The sequence below is a fragment of the Gambusia affinis genome, linkage group LG14 (assembly GCF_019740435.1).
Source record: "Gambusia affinis linkage group LG14, SWU_Gaff_1.0, whole genome shotgun sequence".
Lineage (NCBI taxonomy): Eukaryota > Metazoa > Chordata > Actinopteri > Cyprinodontiformes > Poeciliidae > Gambusia > Gambusia affinis.
This window is the reverse complement of record NC_057881.1, coordinates 6973622-6992084: the sequence shown is the minus strand read 5'-3', so window position 1 is coordinate 6992084 and position 18463 is coordinate 6973622. Positions and strand designations below refer to the sequence as shown.

Here is an 18463-nt window from a genome sequence, read left to right as displayed (position 1 = left end):
ATTATTCTTGATTGTACAAGTGATTATTGTCTTCAATAATTTGGAGTGTATTGGTAGGTAAAGTGTATATATTATTATGAAATAGTCGTTGTTTCATGGACCTTTATAATGTTCTTGTCTTATATGCCTTTATTTGTTTTGTTTCATCTTAGCATACAGAATGTTCCTGTGTTGTTGAATTACTTTGCTTTCCAGAAACAACTGTTTTCAACAGCGTTTATCGCTCAGCAGAAACCTCGGCGTCCTTAACCTGTTGGTCGCCGTGAAGATGTACAACCTGCTCTGTGTCACCCTGTGTCTGGAACAGAATAATCTAGTGTTTAGATACCATGTGTTTTACTTAGTGATGGACATTTGCACTGCAGCTATGTGATGAAGTGTTTTCCCCACCCTTTAGAGTTGCAGTGCTCTTTGTGGTAGGGATCCTGAAAGCAATAAAAAGCCAGGAGCGGACAAATGTGTTTTCAGAGCGGTAGGAGAATGTAACTGTAAACACATCTGTCTGCTCTCCTTGCGAGTACAAAAGAATCTAACTCTCTTGTCTTTCCTGTTTGTTTAATCTGTTCTGATAGGCGTTAAACCTGATATGTATCTTGTCTTAGTTATATTGTTTTTGTCTTTTTTTGCTGCTGCTGTCTTATTAAAGATTACTATATTTTAATGCTGAAACTAATTTAATCTCTAAATATACAGATATGTAGTTAATGGCTTAAAAAGACACTGTAACTGGAATTTCCTGTTGAATGCTACTGCAGGAATATTTGAATTTTAGTGCAGAATGTTGCGTAATATTGCTTACAAAGGTAAAGTATAATATCATATATTGAATAATTTTAGGATTCAAGAGAGTAATGACATTTAAACCACAGTGCAGTAATGAATGAACTAGTGCGTAGAGTAAACCCATTGCTGGATTTGCACTGAAGAGGGTTCTGGTGCTGGTTTATACAGTGCTGTAAAAACCATTAGAAGAAATGTACATTATACTCGAGAGAAACAACTGATTGCACTTTTGGAAACTGTTTCTAGAGATGTGTAAAAATGTGGAGTATTATTGAAAAAGAAAAATCTAGAACTCTGTTGTAATCTCATATTTTATCTGGCAAAATTCTTTATTCATAAGCAAAGAGAGCGAAGAATATCCCCAGTTTAAAAAAAATCTGAATTGTAAATGTATTTGGAATCTCTAAAATATATTGAAACATATAAATACCTGACTGAAATGTTAATGCTCACCGATGCATGTTAAACCTAAAATATCCCTTTGTTGCAGTTTTATTTGTTATTATATTTTATGTCAGTAATGCTTTTGTGTTTCCATTTATAAGTCTGTCTCTGCTATGCTCTCTATATAGAATAGCATACTATTGTAAATTGTGCAAGTCTTTTAACGTTTGCATGCATAAAGTAAAAAAACAAATGAAGTCTCAAAAATGAAATAGAATTAAAATTAAATTAAAATAGGGCAATAAATTGTACTAGGTGGCATTTAATGCTCTTATGGCTACTGGGTATAAACTGACCTTCAGTCTGTTTGTTCTTGTTTTAATGCTTCTCTATCTGCAGCCACCTGGAACAAATTGTCAGGTGGGTGTGAGGACTCTTTTAAAATCTTCTTGGCTTTCCTGAAGCAATGTTTTCCTTGAGCCACGGTTTGTCTTTTGCTGGCATATTCTGCAGCTGAAGAAAGTATCGCCACCTTGTGGATCCTACGATCATCACATCTAAAGATTTCTCATACAGCGCCAGTTCTCTTTGAAAAACAAAAAATATTTTCCTCCATTTTATTTAAATAAAACAAGTACAATATAAGTATTAAAGTTCTCTGCAAATCCATGGGTAACATTGTCCTCTGACTCATATCTCCTACGTCCTGCAACATGTTTCACTGGTTCTTTACAACAACACCAACTAAGAACTTTTCCTATATTACAGTAACAGTCAGAAATTCTAAATCTACACATAATTATCTCTTAACTCTGACTTTTCCTCCTGCTCCTTGTAAACTCAGATTTATTCTGACATCTCTATAAATGTTGCTTTTAATGCATTATTCACCTGTATTTGCTACTTCTTTATGTGTTCCCTGAAAGTCATACTTTAACCCTCAGATTGGAACAGTTTTAACTTTATGACATGAACTTTTTCACAGCTTCATTTTGATTTGTCAAAAGAAGAGTTTGAATCTGGGAACATATTAGCTGCAGTCCTGACTGTGTCTGGGTTTGGGGCATCCGTAATTGTCTAGATAAGGGCGCTGAACAAGCACACGCGTATTTTGCCGCGGACAACTGAGGGATAAGAGTAGAGAATTAGAATTTCTTACTATTACTCTTTAATATTGGAAGGTTCTTATTTGGTGTTGTTGTGAAGAACAATTTGAGTCAGAGGACAATATTAGGTCTACCCATGAAATCACAGAGAACTGCAATTCTAATATAGTATTTATTTATTTATTTTATTTAAATAAAGTGGAATAGAAGATTCTATGTTCTTTGAAGAGATCTGGCACTGTCTGAGAAATCTTTAGCTGTGATGATGATCCAGTCCAGAAAGTGGCTGTAATGCAACAAAATGAATCCCAACAGTCATAAAACTCCACAGAAGAAGAAGAAAAACAAGATGGCGCTGGTTTGTTTTGCTAAGTGTGCTACTGTTTCCCATGAACAATGTCTTCTGTCCAGCTTCAGAGGAAGTTTATCACTGTGCCGTTAGCTGAAGAAACGTTCACAGAGTCTCTTAAACTCCAGTGTTTGGATGCAGGTTGTCGTCTTAATTTATGAAGCTTTCTGTATGAGAATCATTTTGATAACTTTTTCCCTCCTGTATAAATATTTTCTTAACAGTAGAACAAACATCACAATTATGCTGTCAAAAAGCCCGATGTAGAGAGAAAATTAACCAAATGGAGCAAAAAGGAAGTAGAAACTCTGAGTTGGGTTTGACGTCATATCCGAGGTAAAATCGTTGTGTGTATTCATAATGTTTTATTGCCAATATAAAAAATTAAAGCTGGATAGCAGGACACCAAAAATTAGACTTCTTGAAAAGATGGGAGTATAGGCTTTCTGTCAAATTCTGTTCTAATGTAAAATACATCAGATTAGTGGATAAAATAGATTTCAAATTGCTAATTTTTGATAGTTAATGTCGTTTTGGGGCTGAAAATATTACATTCCAGCATTTATGTTAATTTCCTTAACATAATTCTTGTAATCTCTCTTTTCAAAAGATAAAATGCTTTCAGAAAACATGGGACTAACGAATTTTCTTTAAATTTAGGTCACTCCATCTTTCCAACAGACACAACTATCCATCCTTGAGAATTTGAAAACATTTGGTCTTTATTTCCCAAGGTTATGGGTGGCAAACCAAATATTTCAGCTGTTTGAAATAATCTGTTTCCCATCTATAACATGGTAACTAATTCATTTACCAGCAAGTCTTCAACTGCGTTTACTCCTCTCATCATGGACAACCAATCCTGTAAATTTGGGAACGTTTGCTTTCAATTTGCCAAAGTTACCAGGGGGAACGAAATATTTCAGTTGTTTGAAATAATCTGTTCTCCCTCCGTAACTGATTCTGCTTTCAAAAACTCTTTTGAAGAGAGGAAGTGTGAGTATTGGGCCAGAGTGTGTGCAATACACAGCATGATATTCAGCAATGATAATGTTGTCAAATGTCACTGCTATAAATATAGATATAAATATATATTTATAACAGTGATTCAGGAATAACAGCTAAAAGAAAAGGTGAAGATCAGTCTGAGGGCAGGAGGCCCTGGAAAACTGAGAAGAGATTAAAAGGTATATTTACAGTCAGCATTATATTATGTTGTAAAGTTTATAGTAAATATGAGTGAATATTTACTATTATATAGTCATCACTCAGCTCTTAATAATATACTCTGTTTCACATCCTGTTGATGCTTGAGGAGCTTCATCGTTGAAATAAGAAGTTTGGGAAGCTTTTCCCTCTAAAGAGGCAAGCCGGAGCACCCGGAGAGAAGCTAAAATGAATTTAGAAAGGCAACACACACACACAAGACAAACAACCAAACACACAAGACAAACAAGCAAGCACACACACAAGGGGCAATTTAGAGAGACCAATTAAGGCGGTGGATGCTTTTGTATGGTGTCAAACCGGAGCACCCGGAGAGAACCTGAGTCTACCCATCCCTCTATCCGTTCATCCTTCTATCCGCCCATTCCTCCGTCCTTCTGTCTACCCATCCCTCCCGCACCCCTCCCCCTGTCCATCCCTCCTCTCGCTTCATTAAAAGTTCTTCCACCATCCCCTCTTTGGATGGTTTCAGCCTTTTCTTCTCCCTTGCATCCTCTGAAATTGTGCTTTTTGTTTATATTGGCACTCATTATTATCTGAGTCTTCCGATTCTTCTCTAAATTTTAAACGTCTGATTGTCAATGTTGGACTTTTCTGCAACTGATTCTTGCGTATTTCATTGGAATCTGATGCATCATCGGAGGATGCTTTGTTTTCAGACATCTCCTCTGCTGTGGGGAAGAAGTCGTCTCTTTTGTGGGAGGAATCCGTGGAATCTGTTGACTCGTCCCCTGATTGAAATCCAAATGGTCTTGGTTCAGGTGTTAGGCTTACTGTGCGTTGTGGGCATTTCTCATTGGAATCTGTTGACTCGTCCCCTAATTGAAATCCAAATGGTCTTGGTTCAGGTGTTAGGCTTACTGTGCGTTGTGGGCATTTCTCATTGGAATCTGTTGACTCGTCAGTGAAGTTTTGCTCATAATATAGGTCACTTGAAGACGACTCTGACATTCCAGTAGTGTTTCCTCTTGAATTCAAATCCTCTGCTGAAAGAGTTTGTGATTTTATTGGTTCAAGAGGAGGTTGAAGGTCCCCCAGAAAGTCCTCCATTTCTGGTTGCAAGTCCTCATATTCCTTCAGGAGATTATTGATTTTAGTCTTCAAAGAATTCAAGCGTTTGGTCAGCTTCTGTTTTTTCTGTGTCTCTTTTGAAAATGAGGAAAACACTGCTATGGTCCCAAGTTTTACTTTTGGTTTCAAGTCTTCAATCTGCTTCAGGTAATTCTTCTCAGTCTTCTCCAGATCTCTGATCTTCTTCTCCATGTCTTTGTAAGCAACTTCCCAGGAAGTTTGATCCGAAAGTCTTTCTGTTAAGATCTGAACCACAGTTTCTAACTCCTTGTTGAGGGCTGAGAGCCTTCGTTTCTCATCTACTGCGCAGAGAAACTGGTATTTCAACATGGGCACATTGATTGCTTGTTGTCTCAACGTTTTGATCATGTCCACTAGTTTCTCGTTCTTTCTCACTTCTTCTTCCACTTCTTCCTGTTTCGCCGCTACTTTCTTCTTCACAGTGATCAAGTCGTATAGTTTTAGTTTCTGCCTGATCTCTTTAAAGTAGCTGTCTTGAAGCACCATCATCTCCTTGTTTTGCCTTTCCTTCTCTGTGAACTCATCAAATAGTTTAGTTTGATGTACAAGTTGTCGTGACAAGATACCAATGTTTTTTCTTAACTCTTTGTTAAGAAATGTCAGCCGTTCCTGCTGTTGCTGCGCGGCCCTGTTCAAAGATTTCATCACAGGTTCCTCAAGTAGTTGTTCGTTCGTTTCTTTCAGCACGCTAATAAGCATATCTCTCCTTTTGCATAGATTGTCCAGTTTGTCTTTCTCGTAAATCCAGATGTCAGATTCCAAATTCAGCTTAAAGAGCCGTCTTTCGCATTCTTTGAAAAACCGCTTTTCATCTCTCTCCAGTCTTTTCCGATTGTGATAACGGCTTCTGTGGTCTGTGGCGTTCTCCAGTTCTGCGTTGATTTTAATGAGCCTCTGGAGCGCCTTCTTGTTCTTCCTGCGGACTTTTTCAGCATCAAACAGAGCAACTGCTTTCTCCTTCTCAGTTTTATACATTTTCTTGGGGGAAAAGCCAAAAATGTCAGAGCGAAACAAAATGTAGGTCAGACGGCTTCAGGGCCAAAAGCCAAATGGAGATAATTCTGATGACTCAGCCCTTTGAGGCTATCGCATCAAAGGGTGCCCTTGTTGACATCATCAGCTGATGTTTGTGACATCATTGTTGTGATGTCATAAACCTCCCAGGGCTCTTTTTATTCATCATTGTTTGAGTGACTTGAAAGCTACGATTCCCTCACTGACTGAAGCACTTTGTGTCTTGAGTTTATTCAGTAGCAGGAGGAAGCAGAAAACTAACATCTCCAATTTTCCATAGGAATGTTAGTGAAATAATTTTTTTTTTCTTTGTTGTTGTTGAACAGACTCTTAAGTAAACACTGAAAATCAAATAAAAACACAGAATGCCGTCCTGGTTTAGAGGCAGCAATTCTAGAAAATGTGAGAGCATGGAGGGATTTTTAAAAGTACATGTTGCCATGGGGATTCAGTGTGGCAACGCCTTAAAAATTTGTTGTATTCTGAACTGATTCAAGGATTTTTTTATTGTCACTTTGTTGTTTGTGGTATGAAATTCAGACTCAGATCCCAGGTTAAGAAATATAATAGTAAAAGTGTGTGTGACTCTGGTTAGTTCTTTTGTTTTGTTTTGGTTTTTTTTTATTTTATTTTATTTTATTTTTATCCTTGTTGTTTTGTCCTCTAATTTGCCTGTTTATTCTTGAAATTCATAAATAAATAAATAAATAAATAAATACATCAGTAAAAAAAAAAAAAAAAAAAAAAAAAGTCACACAATAAATAGATGGTTTGAATAAAACATGTTCAAGGTTAAAAAAAAAAAAAAAAAAAAAAAAAAAAAAAGTATGTGTGTGTGTAAATAGTTTAAAAGGTGAGATGAAGCTGAATTAAGTGCAGCTCGAGTTCAGCAGTCTGACGGCTGATGGGTAGAATCTGTTTCTCAGCCTGGTGGTCTTGCTCTGGATGCTCTGGATGCTCTGGATGCTCTGGAACAGTCTATGTGCAGGATGGGTGGAGTCATTCATTTTGTAGAGCGCCGTCCTCCTGCACTGGGATGAGTAGAGGTCTGATGTTATGGGAAGGCTGCTCCCCACAGTCCACTGTACAGCTTTAACCTTCATCTGCAGAGCCATCCTCTTAGCATCAGTGCAGCAGCTGTGCCACGTGGTGATGCAGGTTTAGAGAATGCTCTCCACCACACAGCGATAGAAGCTCCTCAGGACTGTTGTTGGAGCTCGTCGCCTTATGGGGCTGGATTTCCTGGAGGGTCTGCCTCACATCTCCTGTGGTCACACAGAGGGGTATCTCACCAGGTGGTGGTTTAAGTCTGGTGTTGAGGTGTTAGGATCCTCAAAGTGAGCATAGAACGTATTGAGTGCATCTGGCAGTGGGAGGTCTGTTGGGCGTTGTGCATCCCTGATGTTGTAGCTTGTGATGCAGTTGACGCCCTTCCACATGCGCTGGGAGTTCTTGGTGGTGGAGTGACCTTTAATTTTCTGGCCATATGTGGTTTTGGTCCTGACAATGCCAGAAGCCAGTTCTTTTCTCGCTTCCCAGAGTGCTGATACCTTACCTGTCCTGAACGCCGCGTCCCCAGCTTTCAGCAGAGCTCTCACCTCAGCATTCAGCCAGGGTTTGTGCTTCAGATAGCTGCTTTCTGGCACACTTGGAGATGAAGCTGAGGAGAAGTCCAACTCTTCCTGCATATTCTCTTGTCTAAAACAAATACAAATGAAGCTAGAAAAAAAGAATATGTGAATATAAAGCTGTGCTCAAATCTGCGCGTGAAATTATATATATGTTTAGAGAAGACATAAAGCAGCAGCAAAGATAAAGGGTTAATGCATTGAAACAACAGCTATACAGAATTCAAAATAAAAAAGTTTACAAGGAGTAGAAGAACTAGGGGATAATAGATAATTATCTAGAATTAAATTTTTTTTCACTGCTACTTTAGTGGAAATATGAGTCAAGTGGACAACATGAATCGTGGATGTAAGAAAAACTGAGAGCTGAGGTCTAATGTATTTGTTTTATTTAGATGAAGTTGAAAAGAAAAATACGATTTTACGTTTTTTAAGAGAACTGCTCATGAAAGGAAGTAACCTTTTAAAATTTTTAGACGTGATGATCGTTTGATCCAGAAGGTGGCGGTAAAGCAACAATGTGGATGCCAACATCCATAAAAGAAGAAGAAGAAGATCTGTTGTTGAATTTGCTAGTGTTTTTCTGCAAAAAAAAAAAAAAAAAAAAATGCATTCAGTGTGTTTAATGTCTCCCGCTGAAGAAACATTCACAGAGTTTAAATAAATCATCGTCAAGTCGGAGGAAGAGATGGATGATCATCGCAGACTGCTGGATTTCTCCCGGACGCCTCAGATAATCTTACATCGAATAGGTAGGAAACACCAGCGTTTTAATGCAGGTTAAGGTCTAAATGTATGAAGCTTTCTGCATGAGGATCATTTTAGTAAACGTTCCCCTCCTGTATAAATGTTTCTTTGACAGAAAATTGGACGCAGGCCTCACAGTTGTTCTGTTAAAACTGTTTATTTTTGGAAAAAGAAGATGGAGCCAGTGCTGCTAAGCATACGGTGCTAAGACCTCAGCTGTGCTTTATTTTTCTTTCTTTTCTCATTGCTTTGCAGACTCGCATTTGAAAACAGAAGGAATATAACTATGCATGTCTAATAAATAACTCATAATAATAGAAGTATTAAAAATGTTAGCAGTAGCAATAAAAGCAAAATAAATAATTCATATCATGTAAAAAAAAAGAAAGAAAAACTGGAAAAAAATGCATTTCCTGCGACAATGCGGTGTGAATGTTGTAATATGATTTATTTATGTATTTTTGTTTGAAATCAGGTGCAGAAGACTTGCAGAAATGTAAGAAAAGTCGTGCAGTTTGTTGAAAACATAATATTAAAGCCCACAACTATATCAAAATGTTGTGTAGCAATTAAAGTGCTTTAAATCATATAGATATCATACAGTCACCCATTGTAAAACCAGCAATAAAATTTTTTCAAATGCAGTCATTTGATCAGAATTATCAACTTTAAGCAGGTGGGTGTTTTGCCTTGATTTAAGTGAACTCTGTGTTTCAGATCTTTTGCATTTTTCTGGAACTTTGTTCCAGATTTGTGGTGCATAGAAGATGAATGCTGCTTCTCCATTATTTGATTCTGGGACTGCAGAGCAGATCACAACCAAAAGACCTGAGTGATCTGGAAGATTGATACAAACTGAGTCCTTTAATATGAAAAATCTTAAGGACTATAAATATAATTTCTTCACTATACACTGTTAGCCTTTGCTGTATTTTCTACAGCTAAATACCGCAAAATGCCCAGTAAAACTAACATAAAACATCTTTACAATTAGTTACTGTAATTTGCATTGCATTATGGGTAAAGGACATAGTATTACAGTAACTTACTGTATGTTTTGAAGTTGCAGTAATTTACTGTTTACACATTGCAGTAGTGGTACTGTATTTATAATATCTTGCACTGTTAGCCTTTACTGTATTTTTTACAGCTAAATACATAAAATGCCCAGTAAACTAACATAAAACATCTTTACAATTAGTTACTGTAATTTGCATTGCATTATGGGTATAGTACATAGCATTACAGTAACTTACTGTATGTTTTGAAGTTGCCGTAATTTACTGTTTACACATTGCAGTAGTGGTACTGTACTAATAATGTCTTTGCGCTGGCCATGTAAGAATTCTATTTGATTTCCAACGGTCATCATAGATGTTTCATCGTGGTTCCCTGATTCTGTATTTTTACTCCTTTAGTGGTTAACATATTTTAAGGCAGAAAGAGAGCATGTACTTTTGTTTTTTTCACATCCTAGCTAACATTAATATGCAGTTTATCTAGCTACGTCATCAAGGGTGGCTTCGCTTCCAACGTTTTTCTGATGACGTTTGTTTTAAACTCCGAAGCTTTTTCCGTCCAAGTGCAAGTGCAGCTCTGTCGCTGTGGGCTCACACTGCTTCAGCTCTTCGCAAGACAGGTAAAAAAAACACTTAGAAAACTGTTTGAAGCCAATGTATATTTTAGATGGAGCTAACGTAACTTATAGCATCATGCTATAATGCTATCACTTAGCATGAGGTGAAAGATAGAAAAATATGATGGTGTTATTTTTTGAGCTGGTTCGGAATTAACGTTAGCTAAGGTGCTAATTTTACCGAAGGTTTTAGCTTGGCTTTTGCCGCTAAATCTTCCTCGAGCGACTAGCTTTGGGTTGAGATAAGCTCAGTGCTGAGTGTCTGTTAGCATTGTTGTTACATCATTTGTCGAACAATATAACGTTAACTGATAATTGGTCCCCCCTCCCCCTTTTTTAAAAAAATACATCTAATAACTGTTCATTTGTTTAAACCATGACCTTGCAAATGTTAAGAGTGCAGATTAGCTAGGTCAACAAGGATGAATTCTAACGTTGTTCTTTTTTTCTTTTGTCAGATGACTTTTTTAACTCCCAAGCTTTTTCCCTCCAAGTGGCTGTGCAGTTTTGTCCTGCTGAGTGCTAACATAGCTTCAACTCTTGAAAAGACAAGACAACAGGTAAAAAGACAGCTCTTCAAACATATTTGAAGCCACAAAATAATCTGGAAATTTAGAGGAGCAGCTAACCTAATCTATAACTTTGAGCTTGCTACAGCTAGTTAGCCTGCTAAAGTACCATTACATCTCCAACATAGTGTATAAGAGTCTGTAAATGAGGACAAAGGTGGAAAACATTCAAGTGATTTCTGTTATTTTTTGAGTTGGTTCAGTCACAGTGGCAGGTGGACAAAAAAGTTAATTTCCAAGCCTGGTTCCATATAAGGACTGTTCACCTGTTTAAACCATGCTCTTGCAAATTTAAAGTTAAGTCAGTACTAACAGGTGCAACTATGTACAGGTGTAAATTCTGCAGCATTTGTACTTCAGAATTTAGAGAATTTTGTACTCATGTGAAGAAACATCAACACACAGCTAATTATCGGTTTCGTTGTGGAATAGAGCAATGTCCTACTTCCGTCAGAGAAAAATAAAACATTTAGAAGAAAAAGACTCAATCTTCATCTTGGCTGATGTAATTTTATATCGACTCTTAACTTAAAACACACATCTTAAATCAGAATTGTTCAATTAATTTGTTAAAGGGATCAATTCACCCAAATCACAAACATTTTGTTAACCCATATTGTACTTAGCCATTCAGATACTGTATTTGTGGAATGTAATGCTTTAAAAAATCTGTTTAGCCTCACAAACTGTCATTCACATCCGCTGTTTCAGAGTGGTAGCAGGATGTAGGGGTAAAGTCTAGTCTAGTCTCCGGGGTGAGGTTCTCAAAAACCTGTTGTAATCTGGGTGAACTGGCCCTTTAAATATAAATTACTACCAGTAATTCATATTTAAGAGTTTTCCTTTTATGTTTCAAAGGTATCTTCCACCAAGATGTCTGTTGAGATGGAAATGACCGTACCTACTACACCAAGGGTAATCATGCTTGGTAAGAGGAATATTTTCTATCACTATAATTTTTTGTAGCAATGTATGTAATAGTTATGGTAGTCTGTACTTTTACTCACTAGCGTTAGCCTGACAAGGGTTTGTCTATTTTAGGAAATAGCTTGATGTCTGCAACCCGGTGGATGGTCAGTATGGAGGAGAAGGTATTTTTCGAACCTGAGCAACTACATGACTTTGTCAGCGTCCTTGCTGTCTTTTTTGGGTCATATTATGACATCAATCTGGAGTATCAGGAGTCAGCATCCACCACGCTGGAGATGATACAACGGTAAGTACTTTACACCAAGCCATTTATGAATTAAATTTAATGACAGTTTGACTGATGATGAAGAACCATAGCTGATTGCTGTATTGTATGTCTTCATTTAAAAAAATACAATTAATATATTTTATTTCTGTTAAAAGATTTTTTGTGAGGATCAATCCAGATGTTGGTACCAAATGCACAGCCAAAGTCAGTACAAGCTGCAAGACGGGAAGTCTTGTCAAGAGGAAAGTAGTCAGTGTCAACTCCCGGATCAACACCTTCCTCAAATGACTCGCTGAATTTGAATGGAGGACTTCCAACTAGGTAAGCATTTTACCAAATGTTTATTATTTTATTGTCTTTTCCTCCTATCTTGCATGTTCTGACTTTACTTTAGGCTTTTTAATATGATTTTAATGATTATTTATAAATGGCATGTGATTCCTACACAATAGCCCTTTAGAGTAGCCTGCATCTTTTCTGTGTCCGTGGTAAAAAGTGGATGTCGCTGCATCTCTTACTAAATCACAGAAATGTTTAAGTGTGTAGTCGTTTAAGTGAGGTATTTTTTATATTATGCAGTTTTCAGTTTATTAGGCACACCTTTGCAGTAATCCGTCAGCACCAACAAAATGACTGAAAAGATTGTTATGACATGTTGTATTTCATCGTCTCCTTGGGGACATTTGCAGGGTCTCAATACAGTACGCAATCGTTTGAATTAGTGAAGACTGACTGACTGCTTTTGCCATAAACAATCCAAAAACCTGAAGTGAAGCCAGTCCTGCTCATTCTTTATGCAGCTTCTATTATCACTTCAGTGTAATAGATTTTTTTTTAAAGAAATTATCAACTTAATGCTGCTTTATGCCAATGATTTTATGCATTTGGACATTGTCAGTCAGCTTAATTTGTCAGCCTTCCTGTCGATTTGAAAATGTAGATAACTTCCTGACCATCTCATGACCTCCCACATCGTTTGTCTTATTCTTTACAGTTCAGCTTCCACAAGATGGATCCCACTGATTTTGTTTGACGAATGGAATAAAAGTTCTTCTGATGTAGGAAATGCATCTGATATAACAATATTTATTGATATGAATGTCTACTATATAGTACATTATCGCACTTGCACTGTTTTTGTGATGTATTGTGTAACAGAGCACATTTAAGCTACTGTTTTCTGACAATGCAGCCTCTGCTGGTTTTTTAAATGAAGTATATTCTATATATTTTTTAAAAGTCAGTCTTTAATAGTTTATGGCTGGTACTTGATCCACACGTTCATGTTGCTACATACATGTGCCATAAAAATATTGACATGACCTGTAGTGTGTTCTATGGTTTTGTTGTTTTATAGCACATTATATTGTATTGTGACATTGTTCTTTATGACATTGCGAATATATAAATGGATTTTATTTCAACAAATCTGCTGAAAATAAATACCTGTTTTTATTCACAGTACTTGGACTAAAATTTCTTTTGTGAAACTTTTCGGTTTATGGTAAAATATTCTTGTATTAAAAAATGTAAACTTTAATTTACAGTAAAACTGACATTATGTTGTGAAACAAGTTTACAGTAGACCAGCTTTACTATAAAATACATTTACAGTAAAGCAGTTATAACTGCAAAGCACATTCACAGTAAAAATTAACTGTGAAATATCATGACAGTAAAGGTACTGTGGAATGGTAATTACAGTAACCTACTGGCAACACTGTTGCCAGTAAGGTACTGTAGAATGTCAATTACAGTAACTTACAGGCAACACTGTTGCCAGTAAGGTACTGTAGAATGTCAATTACAGTAACTTACAGGCAACACTGTTGCCAGTAAGTTGCCAGTAAGTTACTGTAGAATGGTGATTACAGTAACTTACTGGCAACACTGTTGCCAGTAAGTCGCCAGTAAGTTACTGTAGAATGGTGATTACAGTAACTTACTGGCAACACTGTTGCCAGTAAGTCGCCAGTAAGTTACTGTAGAATGGTGATTACAGTACCTTACTGGCAACACTGTTGCCAGTAAGTTACTGTAGAATGGTAATTACAGTACCTTGCTGGCAACTTACTGGCAACACTGTTGCCAGTAAGTTACTGTAATTACCATTCTACAGTAACTTACTGGCAACAGTGTTGCCAGTAAGTTACTGTAAAATTACAATAAAAAGTCTAACAGTGTAGGGAGGATCAGTGAACAATCACGGTTTTGTGTGTGTGCTATAATCTGTATAGTAGCTATGATGTTGTAAAAATATCAGTGACTCAATTTTTCAACTCGACTCAACTTGGTGGAATTTCTGAGGTTTTCCAGTCATTCCAATGTTGCTGAGATATGCATTAAAAGTTTAATATTTCATAATTTGTTGAAGATGATCTATACCAGGGGTGTCAAAGTCAAATGGACGGAGGGCCAAATAAAAAATTTAGCTACAAGCCGAGGGCCGGACTGATCGAATGTTCATTGAAATTTCGTAAAATTTCCTGCGGACCGGGGGGGGGTGGGGTGCGTTGTGAGGATCGAACGGGGAGGGGTGCGTGCGTTGTGAGGATCGAACGGGGGGGGGGGGGCATCTCGCATTTTTTCAGACGGGGTGCCGGCTTGCTGCGGTCTGCGGGCCGGTTCTAATAATAAATCAAGATCATCCTAGGGGCCGTAGAAAATCTTCTCGCGGGCCTTGACTCTGACATATGTGATCTATACCTAAAGATATAATCGTATTGTCCTGAATGACCAAAACATTGTAGAAGTTGAATGGTTGAATTTTTGGAGCAGCAAGGCAAAAAAAAAAAAGAGCATCTAGAATAATAAAAACAAAGAATAAAGAGAAACAACATGTCAATATTGTGAATGCTTAACAGTACTGACACAATAAGAGGACATAAATATTTGATATTTGTCTGCCTCCACTCTTGAATTTCAAGTATCTGGTGATTTTAATGTCAAACAATAAAATTCTTCTCCAATTTATTATTTTTATTACTTATTTTTCTTTTTTTCCCCAGACGACATGCAGCATAACATTTATATGAGGGAGCAATGTAACCAGGACACGAGCTCGTCTCTGAAATGGAAAGAGCCAGAACATCTGCAGATAAAAGAAGAAGATGATCTAAAATACCTGCAGATAAAAGAAGAACAAGATGATATAAAACATCTGCAAATAAAAGAGGAAGATGATCTGAAACACCTGCAGATAAAAGAAGAAAATGATCTGAAACACTTGCAGATAAAAGAAGAAAATGATCTGAAACACTTGCAGATAAAAGAAGAAAATGATCTGAAACACTTGCAGATAAAAGAAGAAAATGATCTGAAACACTTGCAGATAAAAGAACAGGAGGATCTAGAACATCTGCAGATAAAAGTGGAAGAGAAAGTTTACAATCGGAGTGAAGAAAAGGTTACATTACAAAAACAGGAGACTAGCACCTTTATGAACATTCCTGTTTATGAGCAAACACATCACACTGAATCAGAACCAAATGGAAACCAAGACATCTTCCAGGAAGCTGCTGAAGCTGAGAACCAAAGTCAGGAAAAGAACAGTCCTAATGACTTTGGAGCAAAGAGAGACGAGGAGAAGAATCAAAAGAGGCATCAGAAAATCAAACAGCCTGTTGCCGGTTCAAAAGAAAACGGTCAGGAAAACCTTCCTCAAAGTAGTGACTTGACTGAAGATGCATCAAGTACCACATGTCAGAGGCCTTTCTCGTGTTGGAAATGTTTCATTCGAAAAGATAATTTTAATTGTAACATGACAGATCACAAAGGTCAGAAACCTTTTTTATGCGTTATTTGTGGAAAAGGTTTTAGTTATACAAGTGAACTTACTGTTCACATGAGAGTTCATACAGGTGAAAAGCCATTTTCATGTGAGAACTGTGGAAGAAGTTTCAGTAGACAAAATAATCTAACTGTTCACATGAGAGTTCACACAGGAGAGAAGCCATTTTCATGTGCGACCTGTGGAAGAGGTTTTAGTCTAAAGCAGCATTTAGCTATGCACATGATGGGTCACACAGGTGAAAAGCCCTTTTTGTGTGTGACTTGTGGCAAACATTTCACTACAAAAAATTCTTTGACTATTCACGTAAGAAGGCACACAGGTGAGAAGCCTTTTCAGTGTAAGACCTGTGGAGAATGTTTTATTGATCAATATTCTTTGACTGTTCACACGAGGAGTCACACAATGTTGAAGCCATTCTCATGTGTGAGCTGTGAAAAAAGTTTTTCTCAAAGAAAGCACTTAACTAAGCACATGATCACCCACACAGGTGAAAAGCCTTTTTCATGTGCAAGCTGTGGAAAATGTTTCAGTCAAAAAGGTACTTTAACTCGTCACATGCTGATTCACACAGGCGAGAGGCCTTTTCAGTGTCTGACTTGTGGAAAAGGTTTCAATCAAAAATGTAGCTTAACTGACCACATGACGATTCACACAGGTGAGAAGCCTTTTTCATGTTTAACTTGTGGAAAAGATTTCAGTCGGCGACATGGTTTAACTCAGCACATGAGAAGCCACAGATGAGAAGCATGGTTGCCATGGAGACATTTTAAATGAGTAAAAATCTACTGTAGCTCAAAATTAGCAACCTAAAACATACTTGAGTAAAAGGTACATAGTTCTTTGGTTATGGGGTATTTATCAATTATAATCTCAAAGTTGAATTAAATTAGTAGAAAAATGCAGAAAAAAAAGTCTAAATTGTCATTGTTTTTTTCCCGCAAGACCAGAATCAAGTCTTCCGTGGCGACTTTTTATTAGTTGTTTGCTTGGTACTGAGCTACACTTAGTCACATGTTATAAAGACAGAACAGGCATAAGGATAGTGTTAGTAGTTTATCTGATGAGAGTATATTCACATGGATTTTATATTGATGTAATTGTGAGAAGAGATAAATGTTGCATCTGGAGTCATCAGAAATTGCACCCAATTCTGAACCTGACAGCCATTGTTTTTGTGAGAACTTGAATCATTTCTTTAACAATATCAGAAGAAAGCAGTGGGTCTCAGGAGTTGGAGGAGTGCTTTAAAACAAAATCCAGCTTTGAATCTCCAGGTCATTGTCTCTAATTTTATTTCTTTCTAAGATTACTTGTCTTCTTTCTAATAAATGACTGCAGTCCATCCCAGAAGAAGCTTTTCTCTGCAAGTTTAAGTGGATGTAAATGATTGATGGATGACGCTTTTGTTGTTTTTTTTTCTTTCCCTTTTTCTGTACCATGAACTAGTGAAGTAAATTCAAAACTCCAGCAGAGGGAGCTGTTAATCTCTCATCTTGATGTTCAGAAAGATTTTATTATTCCTGGACTGTGTAGATTATTGTTTTTTGTAAAATATGGTTTAATGTGTTAATTTTACAATTTAGCTTTTCAAATTAACATGAGCTGAGCTTCATCTGGCCTTCTGAATATACGTCAGTCTTTCTAAAAGTAAAATATACTGAAAACTGTTGTAAATCCTTTAAAATCCCATATCAATTAATAAACTGTAGTCCAGTGAGGCAGATCCATGAATTTGTATCACAATAGTTACAGTAGTGATTGATTGATTTAGGTGAGTTTTTTTATTGTTTGCATAAAGATTGCCAAATAAAAGGTTTTGTGGAAACTTTTCAGTTTTAGCTCTTTCTTTGACTGCCTGATTTTTATCTGTTTCCAGATCACATGTTAGTTGGTGGCAGCATAAATGTGTCTGAAGGTTCTAGAGAGCTGTGGAAGCCTGTTCACCTCCATACAGACTTTTTGTGTTTTTGATTTTATTTGACATACTTAAATGTTCCAGATGATTGCAATTAATTTTAATACCGGATGAAAATCCATCCATCCATCCATTTTCTGTTCACCCTTCGTCCCTAATGGGGTCGGGAGGGTTGCTGGTTCCTCTCCAGCTGCGTTCCGGGCGAGAGGCGGGTTCACCCTGGACAGGTCGACAGTCTGTCGCAGGGCAACACAAAGACATACAAGACAAACAACACACTCACACACACACTCACACCTAGGGAGAATTTAGAGAAACCAATTAACCTGACAGTCATGTTTTTGGACTGTGGGAGGAAGCCGGAGAACCCGGAGAGAACCCACCATGCACAGGGAGAACATGCAAACTCCATGGAGAAAGACCCTGGGCCGGGAATCGAACCCAGGACCTTCTTGCTGCAAGGCAACAGCTCTACCAACTGTGCCATTGTGCAGCCCGACCGGATGAAAATAACTTAAAGAAACAAAAAAACAGTATTTAAATTATTTTATTTATTAAAAGTCTATCCTAGACATTTGGGTCCTGTGTTTAGTAGGAACAACTTCTGTTAAATACTTGCAATAATGAATGTTTTACACCATTTTGAATGATTCTTTCAGACCTCATCACTGGTTTTTAGCTATATTTAGTAGTATGAACAACCACACAAAAAGATTTGGATTTCAGCGGAAATTGAAATGGAGCATCAACACCCAATGTGTGAATGTAGCTTCTACGTTAAGATGGTTTTTCCTTCATAATAGTCACGTTTGATTGCAGTATTTTCCTCAAAAAGTTAGAAAACATGTTCAGGACTCACCAATAACATGTCCAGATTTCTCTAACCTCGTATTATTACCCAACATGGCCCAGATGTTGTTCAGGCCAGCATGAAAGGGGGTTTAGCGTTGCTAATTGTCATGGTTGATGGGCACCAAAGTGGCTTCAGACTGGATGAGTTGATGGAGACAGACACAATAAGC

General features: G+C 37.2%; 2 protein-coding genes across 3 annotated transcripts in view; one reads left to right on the top strand and one right to left on the bottom strand.

Annotated features, from left to right (window-relative positions):
* The window catches only part of LOC122843869 (gastrula zinc finger protein XlCGF57.1-like), a 28777-nt gene extending 11426 nt beyond the window's left edge, over positions 1-17351 (top strand). For both annotated transcript variants that reach the window (XM_044138973.1, XM_044138972.1), the window contains exons 2-3: positions 8229-8335; positions 14742-17351. In XM_044138973.1, coding sequence (XP_043994908.1) covers positions 8272-8335; positions 14742-16267 — 1590 coding nt within the window. In that variant the 5' untranslated portion in view covers positions 8229-8271 and the 3' untranslated portion in view covers positions 16268-17351. The remainder of the gene's footprint in view (positions 1-8228; positions 8336-14741) is intronic.
* LOC122843843 (gastrula zinc finger protein XlCGF57.1-like) overlaps positions 1-18463 on the bottom strand; it is a 697541-nt gene that overhangs the window by 419710 nt on the left and 259368 nt on the right. The gene's annotated exons all lie outside the window — the stretch shown is intronic.